The sequence below is a fragment of the Nicotiana attenuata genome, unplaced genomic scaffold (genome assembly GCF_001879085.1).
Source record: "Nicotiana attenuata strain UT unplaced genomic scaffold, NIATTr2, whole genome shotgun sequence".
Taxonomy (NCBI): domain Eukaryota; kingdom Viridiplantae; phylum Streptophyta; class Magnoliopsida; order Solanales; family Solanaceae; genus Nicotiana; species Nicotiana attenuata.
In genome coordinates, this window is record NW_017670436.1 from 466,622 (window position 1) to 492,122 (window position 25,501).

The 25,501-nt window shown below is 35.5% G+C and overlaps 1 protein-coding gene across 1 annotated transcript; it reads right to left on the minus strand.

The window, feature by feature from the left end:
* Window positions 1-3,082: 3,082 nt before the first annotated feature.
* LOC109239383 lies at window positions 3,083-7,951 on the minus strand. The gene is made up of 5 exons (XM_019405937.1): window positions 7,281-7,951; window positions 7,015-7,194; window positions 6,584-6,917; window positions 4,315-4,437; window positions 3,083-3,603 (listed from the first exon to the last, which is right to left on the minus strand). Exons 1-5 carry the CDS (start codon window positions 7,695-7,697, stop codon window positions 3,482-3,484), a joined length of 1,176 nt encoding a protein of 391 aa, XP_019261482.1. The 5' UTR covers window positions 7,698-7,951; the 3' UTR covers window positions 3,083-3,481.
* Between the last annotated feature and the right edge of the window lie 17,550 nt (window positions 7,952-25,501).

Here is a 25,501-nt window from a genome sequence, read left to right on the forward strand (position 1 = left end):
TTTTTTATTTTATTAACTTTACACTTTATTTAATATTCCACCAAGATCTCTTCGTTAGTTGGGGGAAGAATCCGCCCGAATCGGATTTTTTGAGGAACTGTCAAATACTATTTTTAATATAATATAAATATGCCTGTAACTATTTAATATTAAATTAAATATTTATAAACTATTGTTTGAAAATTTTTAATTATTTAAATTTATCAATAATATTTTTAAGTATTGTATACTTACTTTATTTTGTTTTCTAAAGTAATTCTTAGTATAAATATTGTCCCATTATTTCTAATTTATTTTTATTATATAATATTTTCAATTATTTTTATCTATTAGACATAAGTTATGTGGCCTTATTCACATGCATGTCATTTCTTATCATACTTAAACAACAATTTCATATCTCAAATTTAAAAAAGTTTTAACCTTCTTTTTTGTATGACGAATTTTTTGAATTTTTTCTCTATTTGTTCCTTAATTTTGGTGTTATATTGTTCAATACTTAATTTTATTACATTGTCATGTGGCTTTTCATTAGCTTGTCTGAATTTAATATTTATTTTTTACCATGTTAAGATTTGTTCTTATTAAGTTTAAATGTTTAATATAAAAAATATTAATACGTAGAAAATATTCATTTGCCCGATTTGTCAATACTAATATGACTTTATTACTCTTGTTATCAAAATAATATTTACTGATTATTTAATTTTTTCTTACCTTATAAATAATTTTTATATTTTATGTAAGATCTTATTTCGCTGTTTGAATTTTTTTTATTTTTGAAGTCATTAAATCTTTAATATGTTAACTTAATTTTAGTTTTTTTTCTGTATTGTAACTTACTCCAAAGTATAAGTAGTCATAGGTTATCTCAATTTATGTTTTTTAATATTTTTTAATTTTTTACCTCCATATTTCTAGCTAATATAGAAAAAATCTATGAGTGGATCAATATATAAATATATAGATTAGATTTATCTAAGATCTATTTAGATTATGTATAAGATCTATTTCATTCAACTACTTCCATCAATTGTGTTTCCATTTATAATTTCTAATTATTATTGTTGTCCTAAAATTGCCAAGTGGCTTCATTTTAGCTTGCCACTTGGCTTAACCACATGCTTCACTACTCTCCTTTTAATATAATATAGATAATTGGAGCAACTTAAGCAGGTTATAATTTATAGTTTAATTTTTGCAAATTATTAAAATAAATTAATTGTAAATTGTGATCCCCAATATCGTTATTTACAGTTATTAAATGGATACAACAATGATCGATTTATTTATCAAAAAATTAATTGAGCATCGACGGACATCAATTTTAAGATTACAATGTTGGGCCCGTATACGGGCCTTTCCTCATCTAAGTTAAATAATCAGCCAACCTCTAGATAAGCTCCAGTTAACTATTTATTACTCGAATAGGGTCGTTATTTAGAGCCACCCTTCTTTATAGCACTTTAAATTGAAAATTATACTAGTTTTATACTATAAGATTGGACTATATATACTTACTCTATTGATCGAGCTTATCAAATTTAATTTGTTAAAATGGATATCAAATTTAATTTGTTAAGGTCTATATACACACAAGAAAAACAAAAGTGGCAACATTTCCTGGAAATCTAGAGAGCCTACCAAGTGGATGGGAGAGAAAGCAACATGGATATTATAATTTAACAAACGACAAAGACCACGTAGATTAATAAATAAAAGGTAGAAAAAATGCTAATTTATAAATATTAAGTGTATTTTATAGAAGCCTGCAGTTCATTCTTCTAATGTAAATCTTCTGTAGTATGGATGCATCATACTGCAAGTTCTTTAGCAACTCCAATTCCATAAAACGTATATTACAATCGTTTTGTTTCTCTTGTTGTTATTCCATTTCAAAAAGAGTTCCAGATTCCAAGTATGCTGGTCAAGATATTTAATTTACTGTGTGAAATTGAATATCAATTTCTTTTGTTTTATGAAATAATTTTTTTTTTTATAGATATTTAAAAGTTATTGGACAAACAGCTCGGAGGAGTAGTTAAGGTGCTTACAAACTAACTTGACACCACAGATATTTAAAAAAAAAAAATACTACATATATATTATAATTTGCTATAAGATTTAGAAAGTGTTTGAGAATTACTTGAGTTGTTAAATGATATACTATGATGTAAAATGAAAACAGTAGTAACATGCATATTGTATCATTTAATTTATGTAGTAAACTTGAGATCTGAATCTGTGAGAGAAAGAGGCAATCAGTGGGGTCTCGGAAATCAAGGTATGGTATCCCAATGATTAACTATACAATAGCACAAAGATCTCATCACATTTGTCGAGTTCAAGAGCTGGCATTTGTCCAGTAATTGATTAGCCTGTCTGCAATTACGATAGGAGTAGGACAACGCAAACGAAGAGAAAAGGGTAAAACAAGGTTCTTCTCCATGGTTTCTTAAGGCAAAAACTTCCTGTGTGCACCACAAAAAATACTACTAGCTCGTAGATGACATGTATTAGTCAAGTAATTATATATGTTCAATCTCAATTTATCAGTTAAGTTAGTAATATGGATTGATATTATACATCAGTTCTAATAAGTTTTTTCTATCGCGTATCCATATTGTATGGGGTCAAATTTGATCGTCAGCATCCCTACGCCAGAGGGTACGCCCAGTGAGTGTACGCCGACTAACGTAGCGGGTACGACTCGGACGCGGGGACAAAAGCGACATCGTTTAGGACTCAGTGTCTTCACGAGGGAGACGTTACCTGTCTTTGTAACTTTTTGATTTTTTCGAGTAAGGTCTCTTATTATATAAAGGAGACCTTCACATTGTAAAAGGGGACAACTCTCTCATTTTCTTGCTTTCTCTCTCTATCTCTACCTCAAACGAACATATCTTATTAAGTTCATATTATCACTTTGCAATACTAGATCTACAACAATAATATCATCTTTGCATCTCTAGGTTTATTATATTTGATTACGATTTACCCTTTTCTTACTTTTGATTGTTTTCTACCTTACAAAGTATATTGCTAACTTTTGAGCCAAACACATATAAAAGCTTTTACACTATAGCAAGGAAAACTAGATTATATATAGGAAGAACAATTTTATTTGCACTTAGCTTTTTTACATTCTTGAATTGGATACATCACACCTCCAATTCTTGTTATTACAATACATCATAAATAAGACATCCCTCCCATCAGTTACAAATATTCTAATGAACAAGCCCATATCACTATGATACAGGTACAACCTAAGACTGTTATTCGTCATCCATCTTCACTCCTGCTAGGTGAAATTGAAAGCCCATATCACTATCAATATCACTACTTATTACTCTTTTCCAACCCCTTTTCTACACAAAGATTCCAATATTATTTGGACGAATAGAATATTCGTCTCATTCAGCTTCTGTCCTTATTAGTTGCTTCCCAATTAAATGATGTAATTGCTACCCATCACTATTCAATAAGTCCATTCTTGAGGTAGTTGCATCTCTTGGTCGTTTACTACATTTGCCCTCCTTGTTTGGTCCTCTGAATCTTGATTTTCTTTCCAAACAAATCCCTCGGTTTCATTCTCAGCATCTGCAAACAAATCACATAATGATTTTTTGTTAACTACGATGCATCATTGATTATCTTTAATGATCCAAATCTAAAAGATTACATAATCAATCTTTTTGTTGACTATAGTTTGTAGACTGTAGTAATTCACTTCAAACCTGAATACATGCAGCAACCATTTAATGATTCAAGACCAAACAGATCCTCCACTCTTTTTTGTTATCAAATCTCGAATCTATCAATCATTTATTGATCCAAACGTGCACAACACTACTTGAGTTCCAACAGATTATTCATCTCTTTATGTTATAATATCAGACTTACCAGTTACCGTGAATAGTAGTTACTACTCCCTCCGTCTAATATTAACAGTTGTGATTTCTAAAAATAGTTGTCTCAAATTATTTGTTATTTTAGAAGTTCAAGACAAAATTGACTATTTTTTTTCTTTTTTACCCTTAGTAATAATTGTTCTTGAAGATGGAGATAACACATAAATAGAAAAAATATTCAACGAAGAGTGATTATATTTTAAGACATAAATAAGGGCAGAATAGTCCAATCCATTTCCTAAGTAATATTTCTTAAGGGGTGTGTAATAAAAAAACACGACACATAATATGAGACAGAGGGAGTAATTGTTATAGTTAACTCTACAATGTCACTATACATAAGTTAAACTAGCTCAAAATGTAATTTAAGGAATTTGCGATATATTAATGATAAGCTTACCGTATTTGGGAAGGTGAGTAGGGGAGACAGGACATGTGTTTGATTGAGACAGAACATCCATGTGGTTGAAGTGTTGTTGCAGAGCTTGTAGAACTCTTGCTGGTATAAGAACCGTTGAACCTCCTGTGTCCAAATAGTCATGAAAAAAGCTTAGCTTTTGGATTATTTAACTAATTTCTGAAAAACAATAAACCTACCTGGCAATAACATCTATATTTTACATCATTCGTATACCACACTTCAACTATATATTAATTACATGCTACTTAAGACTAGGGCTTTAATTTTTTGTTATCTGTTAGGAGTATCTACCAATTAGTTTTATCTTCAAGTTACTTATCAAAGATACAATTAGGTGACATCTCTTTTTGGCTAGGGTTTGGACATTTTTTCTGGAATACAACAGCAACATATCCAATATGATCCCGCAAGTAGAATCTGGAAGGTTAGGATATATACAAATCTTATCCTTACTTTATATAGGTAGATAGACTATTTTCGATAGACCATCCATATTTTCTCTGAAATAGCTTTAGTAATGTTCAGTAGCGAAGTTTACTGAAGACTGTGTTTTTTTTAAATAAAAATAAAAAATCAAGGTACAATTGTTGTTTCTTCTATAAAAAGTTGTGTTTTGTTTTCGAAAAGCTTTTCTTTTTACAGAACAGAACTAGAAACCATATTTACAAAAATCACCAAACATTTAAAAAGCCACTTCTAAATACCCCTAACATTCTACAAATCTTTTAATCTGATTATCTTCTCACAAGAATACAAGGTAGGTGTGACAAATAATTATTCGTTTATTTTCGTACTATCTGGACCTCCGCTCCTACCCCATCTTATTGATAGCTTAACCGAAGCTAAATTTTACAAAGTTTTTTCCTGTAATTAAATGTTTTTACCACGCCAGTGTTTATAATTTCAGTTCTTTCTTTAAACAGTAATCGTATTTTAATTTTCTTTTAACTTCAACTCAAGCAGATATACAATGAAAGGTGGTAAACCGATAAGCGGTTAGTGCATGACAACGAATATATGGAAAATTAAACAGTGAATTATCTCAATCATTGTATATGACCAAAAACGGTGTTATGATAAACATTACGAGCACTATGTTGGTAAGAAATAAAAAATAGAAAGGGTTATCATCTGCTTACGTACTTATGAAAATGTCTCTATCCTAATATTTATATTTTTTTTAATTTAATAAACAAAATAAAAATGGACAATCGTGGTGGGGAAGAGAGATGTATATATGACTGAAAAGCCAGTTGTCTGCGTGGATCCCTTGAACTTTACAACTAAAGTGGATCCCACCATTCATTAGATTCCCATGTACTAAGATTGGTGTATTCAGATTCAAACCCAGATACCTTCGATAAGAAAATTCACATTATAATTTACAGAAGAATCAATTCATTTTTTTCTTATACATCTCATCTAAAGTCGTTTTCACCTATTCATTAATGTCGTTTGATTTGAATTAGAATTATATGCTATAAGATAAAATGATAAGAACCTATAGTTATACGTATTAAATTCGCAATACGTGTCACAAAGTGTAATAGTACCGGCCTAGAAGATTACCCATTTTTCTCAGACCTATACTTATTATAGAGGGTTAATATGATTAACATGATTATTTTAGGGCTAATTTATGCATTGACTTGTTTTAATTCTGAAAATAAAAATTACTCACAAACTATACAAGTTCAGTACAAGTTATGCGTAATTTATATTTAAGTTCTAAGTACTAATTATATAAGAAAATATTTATATAATCAGTTTGTAATTATAAAAGTTTCTACGAAAAGCATTAATGGGTAACCTAATAAAAATTATACCTAACATGTTATCATTTTAAAATATACTAATAATATAAAATAAAAAATTACGAAGGTGAAATAAGACGAAAGGAGGGAAAAAATCTTGCCTACATTTTCAGAATTCTTAAAATTGATAGCTCCAACAATACAAAGGAGCCACCAAACGATGATACCGGAATCTAACCAGCAAATGAAGAAAGCTTATGTGGGCATCCTGAAATATTCATTTCTAATAGTGACAGGTTTCTTAATCCAGTAAAATTGTCGGCGGACAAAGTCTGAACGCAACGCTATTGATTGAACCCCAAATGGGGTCCGTTTTACTCCATTTTGGTGGAAGGTTTTATCACAATTTTAATAAATTAACAATTAAAGAAAAGCAACGAAAAGTTTTCAGATAATTGATTCAAGAAAATTACTGTAGTAAGAAGTGGACGTACCAGATTTCTTTTTTGGTTCATTTGCAGTTGGGTTAATTCTGCGAGGCAAGAAGACTCCAGTTCCAGATGACCCGTTTATCGAACCGGATCCTCCGAGAAATATAGCCCTCATACCCGCTCCAGTACTCTGTATTGGATGATGATGATGAAGAATCTTATCACCATGCCCACCAACTGTTTGTTTATTGGTAAAAGTATTCTGCATATTGTTCTGGTTTCTGTTTTTTTCAGTCTTGAGTTTCTGAACTGACTCAGTTGTAGTTGTCCCCTTGACTCTTTTTCCTTTAGAAGGCCTCTGTTTAAGTGTAGTTGGTTGGTCTTTTAAGTGGTACACCTACAAAAGAAGTACCAAACCAGAAAAGCAAAAGTCAGTTAGATAGTAAAGACTTATCAAGAAACAACCTAAAGTTAGTTTAATTTTAATTTCTTACTTGAATTGGTCTCTTCAAGTCATCACTTGAGTAAAGTACAGTATTAGAATTCTTCACTGAATCTGCAGAGTACTCTGTCGTAGGCTTAACATATGCGCTTAAAGATTCTTTGTTATAATAGCATATTTCGCTGGAATTGTAATTGGACCAGGTTCCAGCCAGCCCACTTGGATTTGATGACTGAAAAAGAAAACCAATTTCAGTAAAAATAATTGGCACCAAAAGAAAAGGTACAAAGTTGCATTCTGGAGAATATATAAATATACCTGAGCACTATTGGGAGTGTAGTTTGGGACCCTATTTTCTTCAGAATCATTATTATCAGCAGCAACATCTCCTCCTCCTTCTTCTTCTTCTTCATCATCGTCTTTAAGCATATAATCAGCCATTTGGCGAGTCAACTGAGCAATGAAATCTTCATCCTCCTCGCTTTCAGTTTCATCAGTTTCTGTTGAGCCAAGTTCAGACCCAAAAGGACTGCTTAAACCAGAGGAAGATGAATGTTCTGACCACCCATATGAACCAAACTTCGAATTCTTCGCTCCAGCAGTGCTCTGTTCTTCAGAAACCGATGCAGTGCTAAGAGCCTTAAAGGTTAATCCCGTCAAGTTTAAATCTTGAATCTGCTTCTTTTGATGTTCCTCCATAGCAAAACCATGACTTGGAAACAAAGAAGAACCCATGTTTGAAGCTTATTTACACTATGTAATTGTTGGAACTAATGGAATATTTGCCGTTTGAGAGGAAGGACAATAAAGATGCAAACTTTGGGAAAGGACGAGATTGTGGGTATGTCAGGTTGAACTTGGTCTAAATATAAGGCTAAAGGGGCGCGCGAGAGTTAGGGTTTAGTGGTTGGCCCGTACATTTGTATAGCCACGTTATTCAACTGCCACTTGTTGGGAACTGGTAACATGTAATTTAAAGATAAATATAGAATGGCCGTACCCTTGTGAGCCTTAATAAACAGCTAAAATGTCGTAAAAGGGCTTCTTTTTATGGTTATGTTGTTGTTGTAGTTTGTTTCCCTAACACATTGGGTAGTAGAGAATTGCAAATGGTTATGGTTAGAGTTGTTTGTAGTGTCACACCTACATGGTTGACTGATTGAGTTGGTAACCAATCCCCACCCTGCTAATGTTTTAAACCTCAAAGGTCAAAAAAAAGGGGGGAAAAGGAGAGAGAGAGACTGTTCTCTTTATCTTTTTCTTTTTTTTTTTTTTTTGGCATAGGTATATATAGGGAATGGGATCCAGTCTAGTAGTTAATGATCCATTAAACCTCAATGGAATATTGGATAAAAGCCACCTCGCTGCTTAGATCTTTACCCCCTCGGCCCCTCCTTTATAAATTATCTGTTTTAATTTCTAAAAATAGTTATCTCAAATTATTTATCATTTTAGAAGTTCAAGACAGATTTAATTATTTTCCTATTTTGCCTTAGTAGTAATTATTTTTGAAGACTACAAACACCTTATCCATGGGGTAATATTATTATGATTTTTCAAATACCAATAAGACATAAATAAGGGTAAAATAATGAAAAGTACCTCCTAATTATTATTTTCTTAAGGGGAGTGTAAAATAAAAACGTGATAGATAATTTGAGATGGAGGGAGTAATGGTTTGGATGCATTTGTTTTTGTCTTTTGTTTCTTCAGAAAAAAGAATAGCAAGACAGGAGACTACAAAATAACTACTCTTTTGTTTCAAGGACAAAAGATCTCATAAATAAATAAATGTGATTTGAAAAAAATTGAGAACGAAAAAAAGTGGAGTGTATTTTCTCCAAATATGTTACTGAATTTTTGCTTTAATTTTTTGTTTTAAACATTTGCACTCAAAAACCAAAATATTGGTATTAAATTTTTGGTTGTGTAGTCTTTTGATGGTATGCACAGATCTTCTTTTGTTGGTAACAATGTTAATGTATAAGTCTGCTAGTTTGTTTTTGTGAGAAAACACAAAGAAAAGATCAAATGCATCCAAACAATTAAATTTCTAAGCATTCAGGTGGCTTTTATCCCAGTGGAGGTGTGTCCAATAGGCAGATCTATGCTTCATCCAATAGATAACAACACCTAGTGTAACTTTTGACCAAGACCATGTGTAATGAGAGAGAACAAGTTAAGAAAATATGTTTTGCAGTGAGTTTAAAGTGTTATGTGTCGACAATATAAAATAAGTTATATAATTGAGTCATTTAAAAATAGTTAGAGGTAACTCTCAAAGTATATTAATTGGTAATCTGAAGAAAAAAAGTTACATGTTATGATAAGTTAGACTGTAACAATCCTTTTTTAAATTTTAAATTTTAAATCTCAAAAGATCGTCTATTATCTTAGTATAGTCTAATAATATTCCTACGTTTACGTATATTTTTCAAATTAGGCATCACCTCAAGATTTTTTCCCCCATTCTTTATCCGCTTTTGCAGCTATTACAATGTATCTACGGCACTTTGGAAGAAAGGGGTATATTAACAAAAGTTAATGGTGGAAATCACAAACCTAAAAGCTAAATCCACTAGCATTTGGTGGCGTGGCTTATCACCAGCTGTTGTACTGTCCACAAAGGATTAGTTCAAATCTTGTTTTAAGTAAAAGGATTAGTTCAATAATCAAAACTAACCCCTAAAACTAGGGGATTTAAAATTCAATTCTCGTCCTACCCACAAAAGAAGTTAAAATGTTACGTAGTGAAAGTTAACTAAAGCAAATTTGTTTAGACATATTTTAGGAATAACATGCTCATAGATCTAACAGAAACGAAATAAAAGGAGTTGTCTCGGGGATGTTATGGGAAATAGAGAACAGGGCCAAGCTCAAAGCAGAGGATCATTGGGTCCTGGGCAACCCACCGACAAAAGAAACTTGCCGACGTTTCATTTTTTGCATGAGGCTTAATCCAACTGAAAATGTGAGGCGGGCGGAGTTTTTGAGTTCAACTGAATTCATTTGCGTTTAGCTTAAATCATATACACACATCTAGAAAAAAACTAAATGTTTACAATCCAATAAGATCTGGAAAAACTAAAGTAGGGCTGGTAAACTATTTGAACAGTAATTTGCATTAGATATGAATTAATGTCATAAAAATTGTCATAAATTCTAGTTTTACTTGTGTTGCGGAAGATCGTGGGTTAACTAGCACACAATCACACACATAGCAAATAGAGAAGGAAAAACAACACAAGGATTTAACGAGGTACGCTAAGCCTAATCCTCGTGGCAGAAGCAGAGATAGTTTTTCACTATGAATGAGAAGAAAAGCATGTACAATCTATAGAGTTCCCAACTATATATATATATATATATATATATATCAAATAGTCTCAAACCTATAAGAAAAAGGTTTCCCAATTTCACAAGGACAATAGGTTTTCCTTTCCCAAATCTATTAGGACATTGGGTTTTCCTAAACCTATAGGGATTATGAGTTTCCTAAAAATACAAGGAAATAATTCAAGCCACAAAATAATAGATCTTCCCCTTGGCTTGAATTCTCTTCATCAACAGGAACAACGTCTCTCTACCTTGCCCTCAGCCCTCGCAAGGCTCTACCCATTGCCGCACACATCAACCAAATCTAGGCAACGCCTAAACTTGTTAAGAGACTCAATCTCTTTAGCCATAACAATAATCCGTCGATTTGGTTCTGTACTCGGAATAGCTCTAGATAGCTATAACACTCAAACAGATCAACGGTCTCTGCAACTGCCAAAGCAAACCCCATGGGATTTGTATATCCATGAACATTCCGTTTGCAAACCTTTTTGGTCGGTTGATCACTCTCTTCTCTTTGCCTGTTACAATGCTATGTGGTTGTTGTTGCGCAAGTGCATCAACGTTATCATCTTGATCAATATTTTGCACCTCCCGCACTTTCTCTACTTTAGAACTATTGGGTTGAGCTAGTGGAGATTTAATTTCCAGCTTTATGCGGTCACTAACACCATGATCTGTTTCTGCTATTGCCTTCTCTGTGATTGTCCAGTTAGGCAGATTCATTGAATGTTACATCCCTACTGATAATTAGCTTTGGAGTCTTTTGATTTGTGCACCACAACCTATAACCTTTCACTCCAGTTGCATGACTTAGAAATATGCACTTCTTTTCACTCGACTCAAGTTTTCCTTCCCTAGCATAAGCATAAGCAGGACAACCAAATATCTTTAAATTTGAACAATCAGCATGTGAAACGGTCCATACCTCAAAAGGAGTTTTGAACTCCATAGCTGTGGATGGAGATATGTTGACCAAATAACAAGTTGTATTGATTGCATCAGCCCCAAAATTCTTGCTAACACATGAGTGTGAAAGCATGCTTCGTGCCCTATCACAAAGTGTTATGTTCATACGTTCTACAACACCATTTTGTTGTTATGTTCCAACACAAGTGTGGTGCCTCACTATGCCCTCTCTGCTGCAGAAATTATCGAACTCAGAATTGCAAAATTTCAACCCATTGTTATTTCGAAGACGCTTAACTTTTCTTTCCACCTGCCTCTCAACCAACGTCTTTCATTTAATAAATTTCGAAAATGCCTCATCTTTTATTTTCAGAAAATACACCCATATCGTCCTTGAGTAATCATCAATCAAAGTCATAAAATACCTGGCACCACTCTTGGAATTAACTCTGTTTGGACCCCACAGTCTGAATGTATATAATCTAACTTGTCTCTGGTCTTGTGCTCGACCTTCTTGCTGAACTTTGCCCTTGTCTGTTTACCAAATACACAATACTCACAAAAATTCATGATTTTTGTACCTATTCAGCAAATTCTGCTAACTCAACAAAGACAATCTCTTACCACTCATATGACCAAGTCGCAAGTGCCATAACTGAGACTGATTCAAATCACTTTTCCCAGAAGCTACAACAACTTCCCCTTCAACTACAGTGGCCTGAAGATGATACAATTTAGAATATAGTTTACCCTTCATGAGTACTATAGAGCCTTTACACACTTTAAGTATTCCATTCTCAAAGTGAAACTTATACCCTTGATCATCCGATGTCGAAAGAGAAATCAAATTTCTCTTTATTCGGACATGCCAACACTCAATGTTTCTAACAATTCTATCGAACATTCTCAATCCGATGTTACCAATCCCCTCTACTGGTGATGGATTGTCATCTCCCATGTAGACATTCCCAGTGATTTGCTTGTAAGTTGCAAACCAATTCTTGTGTGGACACATATGGAAAGTAGCACCAGAATCAAGAACCCAGGAATTCTGCCCATGACTAGAACTTACGGCACAGATGTCACGACCCAAAATCCGACTAGTGGTGATGGCACATAATCCCAACCCGCTAGGTAAGCCAATAACTAACTATCCAATTTAATGAGATTTATTAAGAGAAGATAAGATAATACAACTGCCTTTATACAAAAATTTTTCAAGAATTGGTAGTACAAATCATGAGCTTCTAAGATTTAGATTTTTACGAAACCGAATTAAAATAAGTACAACATCTTTTGAAATAATTAAACAGAATTCGAATCTAATGCTATCAAGGACAAGTGATAGCCATAATTGGAACACAGGTACATCTCACGACCCAGATCCCGCCGTGCGCAACAACATTAGCATCCAACATCTGCACGCAAGGTACATAAGTGCAGTAAGAGTATAACCGACCCCATGTACTCAATAAGTAAAAAACCTAATGATCACGCCCAACTATGCCTTATAAAAAGGACTAAGCGTTCATTGCAAATATAATCCGATTTACAAGTCCGGAGTCGAATCCCACAGAGAACTAAGGCTTAGCTATAGTTGTTCACTATCACCAAGAATACAAGCTTGAACAATTCCTAACTTATAGATATTAAGATTCTTGTGTTTAAATAACTAACTAACAAATTAAAATAATAAATTAACACTAAAGATACTACGGGTTGGAGAAAAGATTAAGGAGGTCTAGAGTTATGATTTCCCCAATTGTCGGAATCATTCCCGTTATGTCATCTATAATTTCGCCTAAGTATTCTCTACCGATCATGAGCGCTCTGCGTGTTGCAATTCTCTCCCGAGTAATTACGATAATTTACTAGACATACTCTCCCAAGTTACGCTAGCTGGCTTTAATTATAGCTCACTTAGATCGCACCCAAGGTTTCGTTATCCCTAATCCCACCTTTAAACCCTTGGTTATTGATTCCTCACATACGTCGGGAGTGATGTTGTTCAACAACTACCTAAATATGCACTCTCTCCCGAGTAATACATACTAAATAGGCAGAGCTAATTGAGGATCATATCAATTAACTACAACACGAACGTAGTTGAACAAATAGAGAAAATACTACGGCTCAATTATATAAAAACATAAAAAGAATTTATCATACAAAAGGTTCCATCAAAACCCTAGATAACAAATTAGCTATTCATAATAGTATGTAAAACTACAATACTAAAAGTCATAACCAACAATGAAAAATAGGAAGAGGAAGGAAAAACTCGTAGAAGAATTCCCCGCCTTGCTCCTATTGTGTCTCTGCCTCCTTAGGTCGAATCTGTGTCAAAAGTATGTCCAACTCCTCAAAATACCATTTTTCCATGTATATATTCCAAGTAGGATCGGGCCCAAACAATTATACCTTCTCCTAGACGAAAAAAAACACTTTTCCCGGATTTGACTAGCGCGGCCGCGCTCGTGACCGCGCTAGTGGCCGCGCATATTGCCCAGTATTCTGCCTGACGAGCGCGGCCGCGCACTTGACGCGCACTTTTCACCCTGTTCTGTTGGGAATTTTGGAAAACGTAAAACATGAAAGCTGTAGCCCTTTGAGTTATCTTTCCAACCATATTTTGTGGAGCCCAAATGGAGTTCTGAGCAAAAAGTTATGTGCATTTTACTAGACAGTATGCAATATGCCTACTCGATTCTTCGTTTGTTCTAACTATCATCCGTTGACCCCCGAACACGATCCCAGCTTAATTCCTTGAGATTTTACTCAGACTTCAAAGCTCTAAATCACTTGAATTCATTCCATAACATCTACATAGCTCGGAATCACTCCTACAAGGCATAAAACACACAATTAGTTCAAGACACTAGCGATTAAAGCTCAAACTCAATTAAAGTGCAGTAAATTTGAGTGTAATAAGCTACTAAATACGTAATTATAGCATATCATCAACACCCCACACTTAAACCATTGCTTGTCCTCGAGCAATCAAACTACACTTTTTTATAGACACGACCTTTTTAAACAATTCTCCTAACTCATCACATCAAAAGTATTTAAAATAGACTAAGCACAAAAGCTTAACATCTTCACCTCAAGATTTGACTCACAAGTACCACACATTATTCACAACTCACCTACTTACTCTAACATGGAGATCACTGACATTACCTTTCCTTCATGAATCAAGTGCCCTCATACAAGAAAAGAGTAGTTCCACACAATAAAATTTAAGAACACTTAGGAACTCAAGATAGAAAGGATTCACTCACTCTCAGAAATAACATTCATATGCCACAAAAGATGCACCATAAGCTTGCCCGTAGTGTACTACTCCACTAATCGAGCTCATTCAATCTAGGATCAATTAGGACTTTATTTGGTTATAATGTAGGCTACGGGACGGGTAGGATACATTTAGATATAAGAGTGACTACACCTCCCTAAGCACTGTAATACATATACTTTAACATTCAAACCCATGCTTATGTCAAACCAAAACTCCACCTTCACATCAATGTATATCACCCCATACTTCTTTAAGCACAATTACATCAAGAGTCACCACTTATCAAGGAGTTTTTTTTTCACAGCAATACAACTATTTTTTTTTCAATTCAAGTGGCTCTTACTTGTTCAAAGCAGTGCACATTTCTCCTATTTCATTAGTTCCACTCAAAAGCCAAACCAGTCACCCCACACTTTAATTTTTACACAGCTCATAACAATTCAAGTGCTCATGAGAGGTTAGAAGGTTCAAATAGATGGTTAATTCAAACAAATGGGTAAGGCTTGTAACGTGGTTGCCAAAGAAACAGGATTACAGGCTCAAAGGGTTAACTACGATACGTAACAATTAGGCGGATAAAATATACATATCTAGCTCAACAAAGAAACGCCTATATCACTTCCAAGACTGAACAAAACTACTATTTCGCTTTGCAAACACACGGGGCAAGTTCTAGGCATCAAATGCACGCACAGAATAACACAAAACCTTACACACACATATGGCACATAACTCATCCAGGATTGGATTCATCAAGACAGTCTAGTCAAAGCAGTTAAGCAAATTTAAAATCATACAATTTAAGGTACTTATACAAGAGTCAAAAACTGAGCCTAAGCGTCACAGGCAGAGTACTTACTATTCTCAAGGCATAACGAAGTTAAGAGATATTGCTTCAATTCAAAACACAACACAATGGCTCCTACTCCCAAAAAAAAAACTATCTACACCCGGTTCAAACAAAACCCTTGGAAAAGAATCGCGGCACAAAGAAAAACCAAGGGGTAATTGCTACACTATCTAACAAAAAAATCTTTTTTTTTCTTTAGACTTAAATCCCTAAAGAAAATTGTCTAATAGATCCATCATCGGGAAAAGTCCAATCTCTAAAAAAAATATTTAATTAAACTAACACAGCTAAAGTAGCATGAAAAGTCACCCAGACAATCTTCTCACCCCTACACTTATAATTGTGCATTGTCCCCAATGCACACCATAACTAATAAAAGGGTAAAAGAGACTCCCTGGTAGGCCAAAGGCCGAAGCACTAACAATTCATGGGGTACTCAGACTTCTCCCAGGCCTGGTCCTTCGTGCAGGTACCTCACACTTAGTTCCAACTAATGGTTTGCTGTTGCATCCTTCCAATCGCTTTGCTTTCTATGCTCCTCGAAAATCAAAAATCGACACTACAAAAATAATAAAAAAATAAAAAAAAATAAATTTAAAAAAAATGAAATAAAAATAAAGCTGGGTTGCCTCCCAACAAGCGCTTGATTTAACGTCGCGACACGACGCGAATCACTTTTTGCCTCCACCTCGAGCTTATGAATTGAACCCCAGGTTTTGATTCAAGCTTATGATTATGCTCATGGGGCGGTGGAACGAATCTAACTGGCCCAAGGAAATAATGTAGTATTCTGCACTCCTTAGCCTTTGTATGAGGTATGTAATCCTGATTTTCTGGCAAGAAGAATTCCAGAATATATGCACCTTGTTCCTCATTCCTCGACTCTTCAATTGGTTCGGATGACTCTATTTCCATATCATCATCCAAACCTAATGTGGAAAAATGCTTGGAGTGCGGACCAATGCGCTCAAACACATGAACATTGGGACTGTCTACATTCTCAACACTAATGACAATAGAGTCAACTAAATATGTATCCTCAATATCCTTGGTTGACTCTAGTATCTCTTCTACAACATCGACATCCTCAAAATCTAGTGCGAATGATTGTTAGTGTTCTACTCTAGCCTCCTCCTTTAACTCATCCTCGTATTTTTTTAAATCCTCCAGCAGAATGGCAATTTCTACAGCCAATTCATGCTCATATTGGCTACTATCCACAATGTCAACTTGTTGCGCTTTACAAGGTTCAACTAATTTATTCGCTTGAGCCTCCAAGTTGTGAATAGTTGCCCCTTGCCTTTGTACTCGCAGTTGTATCTCATCATATTGTTCCGTAAGGCGCTTTAGCATATCCTCGATCTCTTTCAGGTCCTCATACCTGGGTTCTTTGTTCTTATTAACTTCACAAGAAAAAGAAGAACCATCAAAGTAAGGGGTTGGGGGAAGATAAGAACTATAAGAACAACCATGAAAGTGGCCATCTTGACCACCACACATATCACACACATTCCACACATAAGATTGAGTTGGTGCACAAAACTCGCTCTCGGAAATATTTTGATAATTTTGCCCTGGGTGGTTTCCTTCACAATATTCATAAGGAGGATTAAAAGTAGAATTACCAACATCAAAATTCTCATAATTCCATGATGCCATATTTCTCAAATAAACAAATAAAACTAAAATAATAAAAAATCAAATAATAAAATAAAAGTTCAAACTTGAAACCTAGCAATATGTACACCTATAACTACACCGTTAGTTCCCCGGCAACGGCGCCAAAAATTGATCACGCCCAGCTATGCCTTATAAAAAGGACTAAGCGGTCATTGCAAATATAATCCGATTTACAAGTCCGAAGTCGAATCCCACAGAGAACTAAGGCTTAGCTATAGTTGTTCACTATCACAAAGAATACAAGCTTGAGCAATTCGTAACTTATAGATATTAAGATTCTTGTGTTTAAATAACTAACTAACAAATTAAAATAATAAATTAACACTAAAGATACTACAGGTTGGAGAAAAGATTAAGGAGGTCTAGAGTTATGATTTCCCCAATTGTCGGAATCCTTCCCGCTATTTCTTCTATAATTTCGCCTAAGTATTCTCTACCGATCATGAGCGCTCTGCGTGTTGCAATTCTCTCCCGAGTAATTACGACAATTTACTAGACATACTCTCCCGAGTTACGCTAGCTGACTTTAATTACAGCTCACTTAGATCGCACCCAAGGTTTCGTTATCCCTAATCCCACCTTTAAACCCTTGGTTATTGATTCCTCACATACGTCGGGAGTGAAGTTGTTCAACAACTACCTAAATATGCACTCTCTCCCGAGTAATACATACTAAATAGGCACAGCTAATTGAGGATTCTATCAATTAACTACAACATGAACGTAGTTGAACAAATAGAGAAAATACTACGGCTCAATTATATAAAAACATAACAAGAATTTATCCTACAAAAGGTTCCATCAAAACCCTAGATAACAAATTAGCTATTCATAATAGTATGTAAAACTACAATACTAAAAGTCATAACCAACAATGAAAAATAGGAAGAGGAAGGAAAAACTCGTAGAAGAATTCCCCTCCTATTGTGTCTCTGCCTCCTTAGGTCGAATCCGTGTCAAAAGTATGTCCAACTCCTCAAAATACTATTTTTCCATATATATATACCAAGTAGGATTGGGCCCAAATAATTATACGTTCTCCTAGACAAAAAAAAAAACACCTTTCCCGGATTTGACTAGCGCGGCCGCGCTAGTGGCCGTGCATATTACCCAGTATTCTACCTGATGAGCGCGGATGCGCACTTGACGCGCACTTTTCACCCTGTTATGTTGGGAATTTGGAAAAATGTAACACATGAAAGTTGTAGTCCTTTGAGTTAGCTTTCCAACTATATGTTGTGGAGCCCAAATGGAGTTCTGAGAAAAAAGTTATGTGCATTTTACTAGACAGTATGCAATATGCCTACTCGATTCTTTATTTGTTCTAACTATCATCCGTTGACCCCCGAACACGATCCCAGCTTAATTCCTTGAGCTTTTACTTAGACTTCAAAGCTCTAAATCACTTGAATTTATTCCATAACATCTACATAGCTCGGAATCACTCCTACAAGGCATAAAACACACAATTAGTGCAAGACACTAGCGATTAAAGCTCAAACTCAATTAAAGTGCAGTAAATTTGAGTGTAATAAGCGACTAAAATACGTAATTATAGCCTATCATCACCTAACCTTAGATTGAAAGTAGTGATGATCTGGGACAAGGGTCAGAGTCCAACACCAATAACCATCAACAGTTCATAACAATATAATAAACAAGAAATTACTCAGCTCGTTCACAGTTACGAAAAAAGGCATGCTTTTCAAGTAGAACAGTAAAAATCCAAATCTTTTACCGAAAACACCAATATATGAGTAAGTTTGTAAAACTGTAATTTTCCCAAAAACCTTTGAACAATAAATAAGAGGTTTCATTTTTCATATAGCATGAGGAAAGTTCATCTTTATGCCTACATGTCGATATGCAGGTGATATCATGATTGTCACCAAAATCGGGTAGCATGAGGAAATGCATCTCTATGCCTGTATCTCAAGTACGCATGTCAAATGCAATGCATCTCAATGATGAACTCATGTACTCACACTCTCAGAGTACTCAATCTCACTGTCTTGTATTCTCACTCATCATGCTCAATACTCAGCACACTCAGTCACTCAGTATTGTACAGGGCAGATCCAGCCCAAAAGCAAATAAACCAAGGCAGATCCAGCCCAATGCAAATGAACCAAAATACAAATAAATCAGGGAAGATCTAGCCCAATGCAAATGAACCAGTGCAGATCTAGCCCAATGCAAATGATTGCTAGCAATTGCGTCCATTGTGGATGTGCAGACTCCGGAGGGGCCGATCCAGCCCAAGCGCTATAATAAACCAAATCCTGGCATGAATCAATAAAGCATGTTGTGGCGTGCAGCCCGATCCCATAAATATCACTCGCAACAGGCCCTCGGCTTCACTCGGTCATCAATCTCTCCAGTCTCTCGGGCTCACAACACTCATGCTAAGCATCCCTAATCAATGATATGAGATGTGACAATATACGATAACAGAGACTGAGATATGATATGAAATGATGAATGCGACTGAGTACATGACTGAAATTAAGCAAATAACTCAACAGCAAAGAACGACCATTGTCGGTCCCAATAGTACAAACATCTAGCCTAACATGATTTCTAACATAAATTACAGCTCAAGTGCTCTAACACATAGAGTATAGTAAAAATGTTCAGATATGATAGATACACAGTCCCATGGAATCGACAAAATCACAATCCACACGGTTCATGCCCACACGCCGTCACCTAGCATGTGCGTCACCGCAACATCAATCACATAACACGTAATTCGGGGTTCCATACCCTCAACACCAAGTTTAGAAGTGTTACTTACCTCGAGCCAACTCTAATACCCAGCAAGCCAAATATTGCTCCAAAATGCCATCCCGTGCGTACCGACCTCCGAACGGCACGAAACTAGCCAAAGCAACTCAAGCACATCAAATAATGCCAAAGGGAACAAACCCAATCGATAAAGGTCGAATCTTTAATCAAAAGCCAAAAATTAACCCAAAAGTCAAATTCGGGCCCGCACCTCGGGACCCGATAAAACTCACAAAATCCAATAACCCATTCAATTCGGGTCCAACCATACTTTAAATCCGACTCCAAAAGGACGTTCAAAACTCAAAAATTCATATTACGAAATTTTAGGCAAAATCCCCCAAATTCTCTCTTAAAACCCTCGATCAAATGCCATAAAACGAAGATAGATTCATGATATAAATTAAATAATGAGTGTAGAACACTTACCCCAATTCACGTGACGAAAATTGCTTCAAAAATTGCCTCAATCTGAGCTCCATAGCTCCAAATATGCAAAACTGGCCGAAACCCCTTAAATAGAGTACTTTATATTCACTGGATAGAAATACTCTACGCGATCGCGGGGCATCCTTCTCGATCGCGAAGAATAAACTTAGCAGCCTCTCAAAATACACTACGCGATCGCGAGATAGCTCACGCGAACAACACTGCATCATACCTTCACGAACGCGTCCCACATTATGCGAACGCGTTAAAGAATTTTCTCTAGCCCCAGCTCAGTCCAAACCACTACGCGAACTCGTGCTCACCAGCGCGAACGCGATGCCCAATCTGCCACAACCTATGCGAACGTGGACCATCACTCGCGAACGCGTGGAAGAAGAATTACTCTGCTCCAATTTTCCCTCACGCGATCGCACCTCTATGTCCGCGATCGCGATGAAGATCACTAGAAATCAGCAGAACACATCAATGCCAAAATGGTTTGAAACCCATCCGAAATTCACCCAAGCCCGTCGGGACCCCGTCCGAATATATCAATAATTTCTAAAACATAACACGGGCCTACTCAAGGCCTAAAATCACACATAACAACATCGAAACGACGAATCGCACCTCAAATCAGATTTAATGAGCTTTAAACTTTTCAACTTCCAAAAGTCATTCCGAAACATATCAAATCAACCCGGAATGAACTCAAATTTTGCAGACAAGTCCCAAACGACATAAAGAAGTTGTTTCAATTTCCGAAACCACAATCTAAATCTGATATCTCCAAAGTCAACTCTTGGTCAAACTTATGAACTTTCCAAACCTTCAAATTCCAATTTTCGCCAATTTGTGCCGAAACCTTCTAGAAATATCCAAATGCAAATCCGGGCATATGCCCAAGTCTATAATCACCATCTGGACCTAACGGAATCATCGAAACTCCAATCCGAGGTCAAATACTAAAAAAAATCAAACTTGGTCAACTCTTCCAACTTAAAGCTTAAGTCATGAAATTCATTCTTCCAAATCGATTTCGAATAACTTGAAAATAAAAAATGACGATTCACATAAGTCATAATACATTATATAGAGCTACTTATGCCCTCAAACTACCGAGCGAAGTGCAAATGCTCAAAGCGACCGGTCGGGTCGTTACAACAGACTTCCCCTACATAATCACTATCATCAGAATTATTGCCAGTGTCAATAATATTTTCCGAGTTATCTATTTTTTGCTTTCCTTTTTTCTCTTTCATCTCGGGACAATCTCTCTTGTAGTGACCTTACTCCCCGCACTCATGATAGTTCTACTTCCTTGCTCTAGACTTCGATCTAGCGGTTGACTTTTTCCTGTTAAAGTCTGTTTGTTGTGTTCTTCCTCTACTCACAAGATCTTCGTCCTCAATTCTGCTGTGTGGAAAGCTCTTTTTCAACTCTTTAAATTTTAATGCATTACTAACATCTTCCAGTGAAATATTGTCTTTCCCATATAGGAGTGTAACGACAAAAGTATCATAAGACAGTGGTAAAGAACATAACACAATCAAGGCCTGATCTTCACTCTCAATTTCGATATTCACGTTCTTCAGGTCCATTATAATTGAATTAAACTCATCAAGGTGAGTTTTTACAGGTGTATCTTCGTTCATATGGAGATTGTAGAATACAGATCTTCCGGCTTCTTCCATGCCATTGCTGTAGAAGTTTCTTCAGCAATTTTCTGAAGAACGTTATCTGTAACGCTCATGAAGATCGCACTCAAAGCCCTCTCCTTCAGGCCTGCCTTCTCTGTCTCTTTCATCTCTTCAGGAAAATCCTCATCAATTGCCTTCTATAATCCTTGTAACTCCAGGGACGATTTCATCCTAATCTTCCATAGACTGAAACTAGAACCCCCGTCAAATTTCTCTACTTCGTACTTTGTTGAAGATGATGAAGACATCTTAACCCTAGGTTATATTTAGAAACCCAAATCTGATACCAATTGTTGCGGAAGATCGCGGGTTAACTAGCACATGATCACACACAAAGCACATAGAGAAGAAAAAACAACACAAGGATTTAACGAGGTCCGGCTAAGCCTAATCCTCAGGGCGGAAGCAGAGAGAGTTTTTCATATGAATAAGAAGAAAAGCACAATACAATCTATAGAATCTCCAATTACAATCCCTATATATAGATCCCAAATAGTCTCAAACCTATAAGAGAAATGTTTCCCAATTTGACAAGGACAATAAGTTTTTCTTTCCCAAATCTAGCAGGACAATGAGTTTTCCTAAACCTATAGGGATTATGGGTTTTCTAAAACTACAAAGAAATAATTCAAGCCACAAAATAACTAACTTGTGTGTTCACTGTTCCGCTCAAAGGAAAAATAATTATACATTGGAGAATAATTTCAAGTAGAGCTCCTTCTAATGATTCTTCGGTCAATTACTCATTCTACAAATAAGATATGTAGGATACTCAATTGTACAGCCTCAGCGAAATAGACTAGTACTCCTTTTCAATAAATCTGCATTTAACTATTATCTTTGGTTTAGTAAACAAATTTCTAAACCTATCTTGACGGCAACTTACTTTTACATGTCAAATTCATGTTTAATAATGGCTTGCACAAAGTATTACACCATTTGTGACAACGATCTTTTCTATAATATTTCCAAATGAACGTTCATGCCATCACCACAACGCATAGTTTCATGCCCCAAATCATATCCTCTCTATGTTCGTGTTTGATGACAGTATTTGATTAGATGTGAAGTTTAAAACATAATTAGTAGCATATCAGTGACAGCGAAAGAAAAATACTAAAGCAATAGTTGAAAAGTTAATTTAATAGAAAACAAACCACATAAAAATTTAAAAGCCGATTAGTTTAATGTATTTAAGTCCTTGAAGGTTATAGAAGTTGTGTAAAAGAGGAATAGTGTAAAACATTCTGAAATGTCTTAGATTGAAAATATTATCATATAAATTTGAATTATAGAAAAATCTGATTAGCACCTAAGAAGGAGAAGACAGTATTCTCTTTAATGTTCATTTACTTAAATTGCTCTAGATTTTGTTTCTTCTATCAATGCTAGAATAACGTGCAAGGCAACACTGAAATATATATATATATATATATATATATATATATATATATATATATATATATATATATATATATATATATATATATATATATCACGTAATCTCACAATATGACACGGTTGTACTTATCAAACTTGTCTTTGAATTTGTCTTGATGACATGATCAAAAGGCTAATTTTAATTTTAATCCAAACTTGAATGTGTTGCGTTGCGTAATATATATAACTAGCTGGGTTGAGACTTTCTTCTTCTATTTCGCTAGGGAAAGTGAAGCGCCTGTTTGCCAAGAGAGAGATTGAAGGAGAGACGAAATAAAGGAAGGAAATTAGAGATGGTAGCCATTGCGGTGGCACATAGGGCCAGATGTGGCATACAGTTAACAGGTTCAACTAAATCTTCTATTTCGCTAGGGAAAGAGTTTTGATTTCAAAGCATCGGCCGCCATAGCCAGTCGAGGTCGACTTGATACTCCTGCCGAGGCTGAGTGCCTTTTCTACATATTGGTTTCTATCAAATGAGAACCCTGTAAATCAGTCTTACCATCCCTTCTTTGTCTTAGTTTCATAACAGAGTTAGACTGAAAGGGATTTAAAGAAAAATAAAAAATGGAATGGATAATAAATTTAGACAAGAGGTATCCCTTTCGGGGGAAAGAAAGAATGACTTATCTGGAGTATATGCGGACTTCAATAAACGTGACATGCCTCTTGGACTGGATGCCTGATCTGTGTAAACTGTCCAACTCTCAAAAATTCATCACAATTTATGCCTCAAAATCGGGAAACCTTGCCAGGACTCTGCCGATGCCAATGGCTGTGAGGATCCTCTTTTCGTTCAGTGGCGCCCTTTGCGGGTTTTCACCAGCTGACCTCTCTCATTTCTCTTCTCACCATTGCCTTATAGTGCTCTTTGTGAGTTTTCACTAACAAGACTCTCTCATTTCAATTTCTCTGCTTACCATCGCCTTACGGTACCCGTGAAGGTTTTAACCGATAAGACTCTCTCATTTTATTTCTCTCATTTTGTTGTATCAGATCCAAGTAATTGTATCCTCCAATTTGAACATCTTTGCAATCGATCAGAAGGGCTTGAAAAGGATTTGGATTGGATTACAACTTTGGAACCTTTCGTGCGAAACCATCGCCGAATCGTTGTAACTTCTGCCCCAGTTTCAACTTTGGGGAAATGTGGATTTTTATTTTGGTGTGACTGAACCCCAGAGAGAGGCTACCTACGTATCCTTTCGGAATCAAGTCGAACGTAGTTCAGGCAACTTTTGTTTTTGATTTCTTTTGTTTCTTTTTCTTTTATTTTTTTTCATCTTTTTTTTTTGTCATGATAACTTCCAGGTTCCAGAGGGTAATCAAAGAAAATGGGAACCGGATCAAAGGGTTTGCAAGGGTTAGTAGTTTTTGGGTAGCAGGAATGAAAACCTTCGTCATCCCAATCAGAGAGTATTAAAGCTGCGTAAAAGGGTCAAACATAATACCTTTTGATCGCATCTGCATTGACAACTGCTTCGGTGTCATTTCTTTCAATGTCTATCAAGTACAATGCTCCTTTTAGCAACACTCTTCTTATAATGTACGGACCTTTCCAATTCGGAGCAAATTTTTGTTTGGCTTCTTCATGGTGCGGGAGAATACGCCTCAGAACGAGTTGCCCCACTTCAAATTTTCTAGGCCGCACTTTCTTATTGTAGGCACGGGCCATTCTTTGTTGGTACAACTACCCGTGGCAAACTGCAACCATCTGCTTTTTATCAATCATAGTTAATTGTTCCAACCGAGTCTTGACCCATTCATCATCCTTGATCTCGGCTTCAACAATGATTCAAAGAGAAGGAATCTCAACTTCTGCAGGTATTACGGCTTCAGTGCCATAAACCAATAAATAGGGCGTGGCCTCAACTGATGTGCGCACGGTTGTGCGATATCCCAATAATACAAAAGGCAACTTTTCATGCCATTATCTAGAACTTTGAATCATTTTCCTGAGGATTTTCTTGATATTCTTGTTTGCAACTTCAACAGTGTCACTAGCTTTGGGCCGATAAGGGGTAGAGTTACGATGAGTAATTTTAAATTGTTCATATACCTCCCTCATCAAGTGGTTGTTCAGATTTGCAGCACTGTCTGTAATGAT

What these genes read in the sequence shown, in the direction of transcription:
- LOC109239383 (XM_019405937.1), bottom strand. Translation starts at nt 7,697, where the DNA reads ATGGGTTCTTCTTTGTTTCCAAGTCATGGTTTTGCTATGGAGGAACAT. An exon ending in ACACTCCCAATAGTGCTCAG is followed by an intron (nt 7,195 to 7,280) that starts GTATATTTATAT and finishes TTTCTTTTTCAG; the next exon opens with TCATCAAATCCAAGTGGGCT. An exon ending in TACTCACCTTCCCAAATACG is followed by an intron (nt 3,604 to 4,314) that starts GTAAGCTTATCA and finishes ATTTGTTTGCAG; the next exon opens with ATGCTGAGAATGAAACCGAG.